At 31.5% G+C, this 12663-nt stretch overlaps 2 protein-coding genes across 2 annotated transcripts; one reads left to right on the forward strand and one right to left on the reverse strand.

The window, feature by feature from the left end:
• Positions 1-324: 324 nt before the first annotated feature.
• On the forward strand, positions 325-1541 carry LOC107641992 (uncharacterized). Its single transcript, XM_016345336.3, has 2 exons — positions 325-769; positions 1352-1541. Exons 1-2 carry the CDS (start codon positions 454-456, stop codon positions 1411-1413), a joined length of 378 nt encoding a protein of 125 aa, XP_016200822.1. The 5' UTR covers positions 325-453; the 3' UTR covers positions 1414-1541.
• Positions 1541-8818, reverse strand: LOC107641993 (transcription factor TGA2.2-like). The gene is made up of 12 exons (XM_021124260.2): positions 8630-8818; positions 8336-8442; positions 8127-8209; positions 7689-7895; positions 7498-7575; positions 7362-7421; positions 6997-7074; positions 6850-6901; positions 5667-5938; positions 5142-5387; positions 2234-2358; positions 1541-1833 (listed from the first exon to the last, which is right to left on the reverse strand). Exons 1-12 carry the CDS (start codon positions 8692-8694, stop codon positions 1797-1799), a joined length of 1410 nt encoding a protein of 469 aa, XP_020979919.1. The 5' UTR covers positions 8695-8818; the 3' UTR covers positions 1541-1796.
• Between the last annotated feature and the right edge of the window lie 3845 nt (positions 8819-12663).

Here is a 12663-nt window from a genome sequence, read left to right on the forward strand (position 1 = left end):
GCTCAAGTGCAAAATAGAATTTAATTGCTATAAAAGTATTGTGTAATTGCATCGAAAACAATAAATTATTAGTTTTAAAGACTTTCATGTTATTAAATAATTGTGAAAAAATTAAATCCTTTTAAATTTGAAATTTATTAATTTATAAGTTACATAATTTCAAATCATATTAAATCGATTCAACTAAAACCAACTTAAACTTTAGCTATTCTTAAAAAAAATACAAATATAAAGAAAAAAAAAATGTTATTCCCAGTCACACTACGTGATTCCATTTTTTGATTAACCTACGATTCCTTCATCTATATATACATGAACCTCAAATCCATTTATTTGTAAGCCACAACTTACAAGTCAATTTCATCATACACACAAATCAAGTCCCAACCAATTCAGAATCTATTCAAAACTGCTTTGTCCAAAGCCCTGTATACTGATACAGTGATACATATCATGGAGATACAGTTACAGTTTGATGATGATACTTTCTACGCTGAGATTAGAAAGCAGATTCTGTTGTTGACATCTGAAGATAACGAAGACTTGGCGGAAACAAGACTTTTCGGTTCGGTTGGTGTTGCCAAGGGCGGTTCAACCAGATCAGTTTATTACAAGAGTGACTCGCAAAGACCAAGTAATTTTTGCTCATGGGAGACAGGAAGCACTGCTGGTTCACCCCCTGAGTGGGTAGTGAACCTGTGGAAGAGTCGGAAAGGGACCGGGGTCTTCATTCCCCAAGCTGTTGCGTACAGCAAAAACCCAAGACAAGGTACTGACTCATATGCCGTTTTGTAACAGTGTTTTGAAACCTGAGATGACATAAGTTTGAACTTGGTTTTATTCTGATTTGACCTCCGATCATGTTTTCAAATAAAATAAGTAAATTATAGACTTGAAATGAGTAAAAAATAGAACAGTGTTGTATTTCACTCCTATGTAATTTTTAGTTGGCACTAACTTTATCCGGTCTCTGATATCAAGAACTCACTAATTCAATTCTGAAGAAAATTCATATACAGAAATCAATTTTACATAAAGACAATTGCACTTGAATGTCCCTCTTCAATTCTAGCCTTAGTTACAGTTGAGGTTTTTTTGCTTCTTCCAGGAAGTATAATTAATGGAGATTGAACCCATTGCTCTTTCACGCTACATTGGTTCAATTCCATGCTATTTAGTTTCAAATCAAGGAACTTCTTATATTTCCAAACATGCTTTTTTTTTTTTTGTTCATGTAAACACGCTTTAAAATGTCAACGTTATGATCATTTTGGAATCAAACTAGTGGTGGTCCCATTGTGAAAACAGAGATTATTGATGGGGATACTAAAGTCTTATGTGTATATATCAGGGACAATGAATAGCAGAAGACGAGTTTATGGATCAGTGATGAATAAGGACAGAAGAATCTAGACTCTTTCGAGTTTCATGTTGAGGATTACAGCTTGCTAACAAATAAAAGATAATAGGGATATTTGTTTAATATTATTAAGGGAAATTATTTCACCTGACAAAAAAATTGTTGGTAAAATGGTGAAGATAGAGAAACTATGTCATTTGAACTATAGCTCATTGGAACGAACCTTTGTTTGTGGTATAATGACTTCTATAAATGTAATATTCCACAATGACTATCTATATCTATTTAAAGTACCAATAATATACAGAAATTCGCAATAGTTAAAAGCTAGTTCAAATCCAACATTGAGGCCATTATCATCTCTAAGTAAATTAGATCTGCGCCAACTAATAATAATAAACGTTTCTTCCCGGTACGTCTGATTATTAAGCACGTTCTAAACTTGAGAGTCGCTGCAACTCATCATTGAGTTCCTATTAGAATAGAAATGGAAAATTAGCAGGAGTGTATATCGTAACTTATCCTCAAAACTTTGACTCAAGCAGTTTACCCTCAAAATTCTAAAATGTGCAATGTAATATTTTAATAATGCAAAAAAAAAAAAGGGAATTTCGATTCAGTTTTTTTCCCGAAATTATCTTATGATGTATTTTTTTTATAATGCAATTAACCGTAATTAGAAGCATACAATGTTTAAAGGATAAATTGCACATACAGGGGAGTAAATAGCAATTTACCATTGGTCTGAAGCTAACATAGAAGGGTCCTATATATGAAGGAAGTTCTACATACATACATACATACATACATACATATATGTATATCAATAGATAGATATTGAATATCAGTCACTACTCTCTAGGGCGCGCTAACCATAATGAGTTGAGAGCTCTTAGTCTTGAAATGTAATCATTCATTACAAGGAGGGCTCGTGCAATTTGTCGTGTGGTCAAAATTCGTTGCAACTGCTGCAGCATTTCTTGCTTCAATACATCAGCCTAAGAAACATAGTATACTCAGAAATTTAGGATGTATATAAATATAAAGGTAATTTGGTGTGCTTGGTCGTAGTGAAAAAGAAAATTTAAGGGATTTGAAGGACTCATATTCATCGTTGAATTTTACTCAGCAAAATCTAAGAATCCTTGAACGTATTCTCGTTACTTATCCACTCAAATTATTACGCGCTCTTAAAAAAAGGCGCCACAGGTATTCTACTCCTAAGTTAAGAGTTTTGAGTTGGCGGACGTTCTTTTATTAATTACGATATGTGACTATATGCATACTTTCTCCAGGAGCAAGCAAATCACTTGTCCCAACAATATCTACCTGTTAAACTATAATTGTTGGGACACGAATGATTAGATATGACAATCCATATCCGAGACATCTAAAGACAGGAACAGGAACGAGAGCAAAATCTATCCGTGCAATAGGGATATGGATTAAAGTTTGTAAACTTCAAAACTATTTTGCTAGGGAATCAATTAAGGTCTAGTTAATTTGGAGTTAATTAGTTAAAAAATAAGTCTATTAGAAAAAAAAAATTATTATCTTAAATTTTTGAATTTTAAATTTAAAAATAAAAATGATTTTTTAATTAGTTGACTTTAAGTTGACTATATTTTAGTTAGTTCTTAGACTTTTTTTTTTTTGTAAAATTGATTTTGATAAAAAATAAGTTAGTATTAATGTGGTTTGTTTGATAATTTTTATATTAAAATGGTTTATAATAAACTAAATGTTATTTGGCAAAATTACTTTTAGATGAAAAACTATTGAAAAAGATAAATTTAAATAATTATTTTATATTATCTTATAATTTTATTTTAGATATTTAAATAAATTTTAATATTTTTTTACTAATTATTTCAGTACTTTTGAGTAATAAAATTAATAGAATCATAATACAAAATAAAAAAAATTCATATAAAAAAATAACAATAACAATAAAAAATTCATATAAACAAAACATAATAAAAATTATAAAAAAATAATAATATGCACGAGAGAATTAGAATGAACAATGAAAGACAGAATTGAACGTAAAAGTTAGAATTTTTAGTTTTAGGTAAACGTAGGTTAGAGGATAGAATTATTTTCGTATTTAGAGAAAAAAAAAACAAGCAAAAAGGTGAAGCTTTCAAAAAGATTAAACGTATCCTTGATACTCTAAACGCTAAACCAAACATACTCTATATCTCCTATTTTATAGAGATATATAATCAAATGATATATATTAAACTAAAATGGTAAAAGAAAATAGTTATTACACAACAAGACTCAAATATCGAACTTTTTATTTTTAATATTAAAGTGATAGAGGTGTTTTTTTAAAATGTGGATTGCTGGGGTGTTATACTCAAATGTTGAATCGTTTAACTAGAGAAGCAGAAATCGGATCGTCCGATTTATTAGAAGTACAAAAATTGAACCGTCCGATTTCTAGAGGTACACAAATCGGACCATCCGATTTGTAGAGGTACAGAAATCGGACCATCCGATTTTTGAGAGGTACAGAAATCGGACCGTCCGATTTGTGTTTAAAAAAATTAAAAATTTTGAAGTACAGAAATCGATTTGTATACTTTCCACAGTTTTAAAAAACACCAAAAATTACAATGTTAGTGTATATCACCACTTCTACTTCTATAACAAAAAAAATTAGCCTCAAATATCAACCAAATTTTTTCATAAAGAAATAGATATATTTAAAAATTGAAAAGCATTTCAATTAGAAATTATTAAATTTTAAAAATGTATTACATACTTAATTTAACACTTATTTCTCTTCAAAAATACCAAAAATTAAAAAATCCTATCTTCAAAAGCAAAATGTGACTTCTATTACTAGTTAAGGGTGTTCATATTCAAATCGATCCAAATTAAGCTGCTCATCTAATCCAATTTAAACTGAAAACTGACTAAAATTGCACTAATTTAAATTTGTTTCGATTCTATTTTTTGTAAACTCATGGATCGGATCGAATTTTGGATCTACTTTTCAAAACCGATCCAATCTAATCCAAACCGTATAATATTATTATTTTATTATTATATTTACAATTTTATTTATAATATGTTCCATCTGTTATACATTTTTATATTATTCATGCATTATTATTATTATTTAATAAATATTTTATGTTCAAAATATAATTTATTTATTTATTTTAATTAATCTATAATTTTATTTCTATCGTTATGTTATAGTTAAATTTTTAAGACATTATTAAAAATTGTTATGTCATTGTTTGTTATTTAAAATTTGATGTTAAGACTTATTATATATATTTAATTTTTTTAATTTACAAAACCGCAAATCCAATCCAATTCAAACTATACTGCAAATAAAATTAGTGTTCAAATCGAATGTTACTCAAAATCGATCTAAACTGCACCCTAATAGTGGTTAGTATTTTTAGCACACTATTAAATGAAGCGTGGTAGATCAAATTAGGTCAAATACTATGCGGAAAAATGTTATGCAAGTATATTACTGTGAAATGTGAATGAATATAAAGTAAACTAGAAGTAATTTTGGTAATTTGAACGGGCCTAATTAGTTGATTTATGCCAGACAATACACTGCACAATCTAAAATCCTTCCTTCCATTTAGTTCCCAATATATTATGAGTTAAAAAGGAAACAGTACTACATCTGCTCACTGATAAATTATAACTGTGACTCTTCAAATGTTTAACAGTTATTAGTGGATGGACGTAGTGTTCTGTGTTTATACTTAAATTTAGTTCTCATTGTCAATATATTGAATCTTACCTGATGAAGGAAACTCTCCAGATTGGCAATCTTACCCATTGCAATAGCCATTTGGCTCATATAATCGGCAACATTTCCGGCACCGGTGGGTCCTAGGGCGGCCGAGGAAAGTGTGTCCGAAAGAGATTGTTGCAACGCCTCCATACCTTGATTCAAAGCATCCTCTGCCTGATGAGAAGACTGCTGAAGATTACAAATCCCCAACAACTGCTGTTCTGTTAAGGGCTCGAGGTGGTTCTTAACTATCTGCATCTCGAAACACGCAAAGAAAGCATCAATGGAATATTCTAGACACCCAAATTGCTCTTCAAAAAATGTTAGATCGGCCACTTTAGTCTCCAATAAATTTTTATAAGACTAATTAGTCCTCTTTAAACAGAAGTAATTTTCCAAAATATTATAGTGAATAAAAATTTGTTGGAGACAAAAATGTCCAATTTAAAATATCTTGAAGATCAATCTAAATGTTTATTCTTCAATTTATTTGCAAACGAAATACAAATACATTGTTGTAAACCAATTTACCTTGAGAAGTTCAGACGACCGGAATCCGCCGAGCCACATCAGCCACCTTTCGGCAGGTGTCTTCCACATCCCATAGAGCATGTGAAAGACATCAGCCTTTGCTCCTATGCTCTTTAACCGAAATAATTCGTCATAATGTGCCATGACACCATCAACAAGAAGATGCAGTTCATTATCTCCCATTTGAGAATTTAAGGCTGATCTAAGGTCATTTAGCAAATGTTGATGCTCATCAACCCACCGGCCATACTCCATATCAAATGCTAAGGCCCCTAAATTTCAAATAAAATAAAAATCATTAGTCACGAATTCCCTACTATAAATTACATCACTTAGTAATAAAGTATGAAATTCATCAGACAAATGTTCGGTGAAAAAAGTTACAGATTAGAAGCAACTTTTAACACTATTTTAAGATCGTTTTCATGAGCACATTTGAATAGTAGAAGTACATGTACGATCATTTATGTATGATATTGAGATCATCACTATAACAAAGATGATTTGTACTATGAGATTCTTAAAATTAAATGATTAATCATAACACACAAATTACAATCTATGTCCCATGGCGATATAGCTTATGTGCTCAACTCTGAAATAATCAATAATAGTAAGCTAAGTTCACGTGAATTTATATGTTGCAAATGCATTAGTGTCTGCGTTTTTATTTTCAGTGTTCATTGAATTTAGAATTTTGTGAAAAGTGAAAACAAATACTAAAAGTAATAAAATTATATTTTCTGTTTTTATCTTTTATTTTTTTTCATAAAATTATAAAAATAAAAAAACTCAACATGAAAATACAAACCAGTATCATCATATTTTGTTTACTGACTTTTGGAGTTAAGCACAAATACGAAAAATGAAAAAAGTGAGGGTACAAAAATGTACTTTACACTAATTCTTTTTAGGATATAGTTGCGGAAGTTATCAAAAGGAGTTATACGTGGAAAATTTATATTAAAAACTAAATATTTAAATATTTCAAAGTATTTATTATAAAAAAATTATAAAAACTAGAAATATTTTTCTAAAATAAGTAATCTTAATGAATGCCCTAATAGAAATTTTCATTTTTAACGCTTTTATATACTAGTAATTAGTTTATTTATAGTTGATAGTTGATGATTAATGATTGTACTAGTGCTAGTAAGTAGTAACCTTGCCCCCACTTAATTACCATTTCCAAGAGATGAATGAGTATGATCCCCGTTAGTTGCAATAAATATACCCTGCATTGAAAATTGAGAGAGAGAAATCCATGAATATGACAAAATCAAATTGTAGACAGAACTGATCTACTGGAAAATCTTTTAACTTGGCAGACCTGCTGACGTGCTCGCTGAAGCTCTTGCTCCAATTGTAAGAGTTTGGCTCGGCTGTTCTCCAGCTGCTGTACATATGCCTATTCCCCAGAAAGTATTAACATATTTCAATATCACAAAACTACAAGAATAAACTAGTATTTTTGTAATAAAAAGAAACAGAGACATTTTATGGAATAAATATAAAAAAATTTATAACAAACACAAAATTCTGAAGAAAAATACAAAAATGCTTTAATGAAAATATAAAAATTCTACATAAATAACACCTAGCATGAAGAAAAGAAGAAGAAAATTCGTGTTGAGACTTGAGAAGCGAAAAAAGCAGAAAAAAAAGGAACAAGAAAAAGAGAAGGAAAGAAGTTACCTTTTTTCTTAACCGACTTTTCCTTGCTGCCTCTCGATTTTGAGCAAGCCTCCGCATAGTCTAAGAAATAGAAGCATAAAAGCATGTGCAGTGAATGGTACACAAATCAATAAGTAGCTAAGGAGTGGAAACCAACCTTCTGGTCAACAGCTTTGATCTTTGTCTCATCCTTCGAGTCCACAACCGTGGGTGCCCCATGCTGAACTCTATTGCACTAAAACAAGGTTCATAAAACAGTCTCGTCTCAGATCATACAAAGCATACAAGTCTATATCGCTGAACCAAAAGTAATTATTACTCAGCATGTGTTGTCACTTGTTTACTCACTTGATTTCTGTCATCGATATCAATATCTGTGGAAGTATCATCAGTCTGTTGGCTGTTGTCAGCCATGCCTGAATCAGCCCAATTCTCAACATGACCATTTCCTAAAGGCATGTTTGGCATAGCCATCCCTTTTTGCTGGTACATGTTTATCCCTGTATCCAGGCACCCACCCCCACTTGAACCACCAACCTCTGCACTCCCAAGGTTCTACAACCAAAACCAAAAATCAGAGGATGTAGACGACCGTAGATTTTTTTTTATTTATTTCTCACGGTATCTCCATTTCCGGCGAGACAAGGACTAATTTGCCATGTATATAAGTTAGTCAATAGATTACTGCACGGACAAAGTCGGATTTGAACCTAAGCAAGTAGCCAATCATACAACCCAAGTTGGTTGAAGACAATAGAAAAATTAGAATAAATAAAATGAACCAACCGTCGTGGTCAACGTCCCATACTGCAAGTTAGTGCCAGCAACAGAAACAGCTACATTGTTGGACTTCATGTTAAACATTGAGCCTGCGATGAGCTCAAAATTAAACTAAAATGATCTTAACAGCTATCCCACCAGTTGCGATGTTCACAAAAAGGAAAAACAATAATAAATAAATAAAATGATCATCAGAGAGCGAGAGAGTGTTTCACTTGAGCTTAAATCAACAGCATCTTCATGATGAAACACAGGTGCAGAATGTTGAATCTCGCCAAGATCAGAGAAACGCGTTGGGTTCCGGTTGGTGTTATTGTCTCCCCTGTTTCAAACAAGATAACAACAAAAACATATTCTGCTTCAAAAAACAATTTTCGACACCAGGGAAAAAAAAGAAGAGATTAACTTCGCTACACGTGAGCCTCACTCTCAGAAGGGGAAAACATGGACAAAAGATGACAAAGAAAGAAAGAAAGAAAGAAAGACAAAGAAGAGGTACGTAATAATACCGAAGCAAGAAGGGAGAATGACAATACAGTTGGGAGCTTGTTTGAGCTGTCTTGAAGCTTTGCATTTTTATCCTTTTTTTTTTTTTTCTAAACTCGCAATCACAAAAGATTTTGTTTCTCTCCCTAGGAAAGCTTCATCGTCATGGGGTTTTTGTTTTTCGTTTTTTTTTTTTTTAGTCTTTCGCTTTCGGTTATTAAGATTTAAGAAGCTGATTATATAGAAACGCCGGGTGAGAACTGAGAACTCAGGAGTGAAGGAAATGAAAATCTTTATTTTGTTAAGAATTAAGTATTGGATAGCGTATTGATATTCTTTCTTTCTGTTTATTGTTACTGTACTATTTTATATTATATTTTGTACTTCTTTTATGAGATTTTATTTTGTACTTGATACATAGGCTTTTTTTTATTTAAAAAAAATACTTATTACGATTTTAATTAAATAAAAAAATTTACGAATTTAAGTATTACATTATCATTTCACAGTTAATGAGCGCAAAATAGATTTTACTTCAACGGTTTTGTCTGTGAAGATGAAGCAAATTCTCTTTTCATTCTCACTCATACTATCGTTTTTTCATATCTTCGCATTCCTTGGTAGCAATGTTAAAGCAATTTTTTAAAATAAAGCTTTTGCAAACAGTAAATACCCAACATACCAGCCATGACAACTGGGACAATTGATTTCATCACAAGTTGGAGTCTCATCACCCCATCGATGCAACCCCAACCATCAATTTTCAAAGTGCCATAAGCCACATCATACAATTGAGGCTCATTTTGTTTCGATATGCATATTGTGTGTGTCGTGGCTTATTATGGAAATTTGTAGTATTAGATCTGAATGTGGTGCCTTTTTTTTTTTAAATGTAAGCAAAAGAAATCGAACCATCCGATTTCTTTATTAGTGAAAGTAGGTATATAAATCAGACAATTTGATTTGTGTGGGAGAGAAAATTTGAATTTAAATGTAGGTAATCAATCTATTTAATTTAAATGTGGTTTAATTTTTTTTATTTTGGAAGAGAGTAAATCGAATCGTCCAATTTACTTATTAGAAATTATTTTTTCAATGTGTCAATAGAAGTCGGACCAACCGATTTGTTTAATATATATATGCAACCCGTACCCGAGTTGGTAGATCTTTCCTCAGTCCCTCCAGAACTATCTGTTTAGTTTGTGCTTGGCTTTTTGTTTGTACTTGAAAAATTACAGTGAAGTTCATGTTTATGTGAGGAAAAAAATGGATGGTAGAGTCATATTAAAAGTATATTATTTTGGTCAGATTTTATTACAAACATATGAATGAGTGAAATTTGTTTGTAAAAATTCATTAGATATTGCTATTCCATTCACAATCTCATTTGAAGAACTAAAAGGTGTGATTTGTGAGAAAATAGATTTTGAAATGTCAAGGAGAATATCATGTATTTTATACAAGTATCCTATACTGGTATTTGGTGGATTTGTTCAATTTTAAACTAAATATGTAACTGATGAAGCGAGCATGTAAGAGATATTTTCAATGTATATTGAAAGTCGCTCTTAGATGTCATTCATTGAGTTGTATATTAAGTTTGAACAATTTGAAGCTGACCGAAATATTGAACGGAAAGATTACAACAGTGACAGTGAAGAAGAATTTAAAAGCAATTACGAGGTCGTTGGTCCAGATGGAGACGAAGATAAAGTTGATGGCATTATAGAGGCAAATGTGACAGAAGTAACAAATGCACTAGCAGACCAATATCCGTTTGAGGAGCCATCTTTTATGCGTGCTTTGGATTTGGAGGCCATGCATGCTCCGGAGTTTTCTGAATATATGAATGCAGGTACGTAACTACCTATATTTATACGAGGAATTAGAATTTTGTTATAATTTATATTGTCGATCGATTTATTAGTTACGCAACATGTGAAAATATAATTAATTAGCATTTATTTATGTCTTAATTTAGTTAAATTTAAGATAATAATCTTATTTATTTATTTATTTATTTGGTTAAATATTAATTAGTATTTATTTATGTGTTTATGTTTTTATTTGGTTAAAATTGAGATAATTACTTGATGTGAATTTTATTTATATTAATATTGATATAGTGGGTATGATTTTTTATATGAATATTTATTTATATTAGTGTTAATATTAATATTAATATTAATATAGTGAATGTTGATTTTTGATATGAATATTTATTATATTAATATTAATTACTTGATGTGAGTTTTTTTTATGGGAATATTTATTATATTTATTTATTTAGTTAAATATAATTAGAATTTATTTACATACGCTTGATGTTTTTATATTAATATTAATATGGTTAAGTACGATTTTGGTCCCTAAAGTAGGGGTTGAAAATTTTTTTCGTCCTCAATCTTTTTTTACTTACAAAATTGTCCCTAAAGTTTAACTTAGTTTTAAAATCGTCTTTCGGACCAAAATACTATTTTCCTTCTTCCCTAAAATCAACCAGAAGCAGAGGCAGAAGCTGAAGCTAAAACAAAAATAGAAGCAGAAGCAGAAAATAGAAGCAAAATCAACAATAATGAAACAACAACAACCAGAAGTAGAAGAACAACAACAACAATGGATAATGGAATCAAAGCAACAACAAAAGTAGAACCAGAAGCAGAAGCAGAAGTAGAAGCAACAACAATAAAACAACAACAACAACCAAAATCAGAAAAAGAACAACAACAATGGATAATGGAATCAGAACAATAACAACAACAACCGGCAAGGAGGATGAGAGGAGCATTGATGACTGTCCAACCTCATGGATCTGCTGGCGTGACCTCACTCCAGCGGCAGCGACGGGACATGGTCCGATGGCGACCGATGATGGCGGTTTGCGATGAAGATCACGGCAGGATGTTGCGAGCTGGATGTGGTCTCCCTCAGCGCCTCCGTTCCTCTCTTCTCTTCCTCTCCACTTCTCTTTCTCTCTCTCTGTGCTCTCTCCTCTCTTGCCGTTAGTGTGATTGTGTGCTGAGGAAGAAAAAAACAGCGAGATCTGGCGGTGAAATCTAGCTGCGAGGACTGAACGATGAGGAGCAACGGCGGCGGATTCCCTTCCCTTTCCCTTCCCTACCTTCCCTTCCCCCTCTTCTTCCCTAGAAACCCCCCAAAGCGTGATTCCCTTCCCCAGTTCCCCCTTCCCCGTTTTCTTTTTTTTTTCTTTTTTTTATATTTTTTTAGTTAGGGGTAATTTGGTAATAAAAATAAAAATTTTAGTAAAAAATACGATTTTAAAACTAAGTAAAACCTTAGAGACGATTTTATAAGCAAAAAATATTGAGGACAAAAAAAATTTTCAACCCCTACATTAAAAACCAAAATTGTACTTAACCCATATTAATATCTTGATGGGAATATTTTTTATGGGAATATTTATGTATAAATTTAAACATAAGTTCATAATGATTTATTTATGATTTATAATTTATAGGTAGATTTTACTTTTAATTTCACTTATTAAATATTTATTTACTAAATATTTATTGCATGGTGTCGTTGTAGTAGAAATTCTTATTATGACAGACGGTGAATTTGCTGTGGAAATAGAATTTAGTTTCAGGGAAGCTGTCTTTATGATGATGAAAGATTATACCATCTGCAGAGGTATAGACTACCGGGTGTATGAGTTGGAACTGTTGACATTTTATGCCAAGTGTACACAGTATGACTTAGGTTATGATTGGCTGATCAGAGTTAGCATGATCCGCAGAAAGTACTGTTGGGTTATAGGGAGATATAATGGTAGTCACACTTGTACCAGAGCCACCCTTTCTCAAGATCATGCGAAGCTGGATTTGAACACAATTGCATAAGTAATAAAGCCGTTGGTAGAGGCTAACCCCTCTATAAAGGTGAAATCAGTTATTGCGAAAGTGCAGTCAAAGTTCAATTACACCATCAGTTATCTCAAATCATGGTCGGCTAAGCAAAAGTCAGTGGAAAAAATATTCGGAGGTTGGAAAGCATATTGCCCATATGGTTTGAGGCCATGTGTCATAAGGAGCCATCA

This window comes from Arachis ipaensis, chromosome B5, assembly GCF_059453495.1.
Source record: "Arachis ipaensis isolate K30076 ecotype BB chromosome B5, ASM5945349v1, whole genome shotgun sequence".
In the NCBI taxonomy this organism is placed as follows: domain Eukaryota; kingdom Viridiplantae; phylum Streptophyta; class Magnoliopsida; order Fabales; family Fabaceae; genus Arachis; species Arachis ipaensis.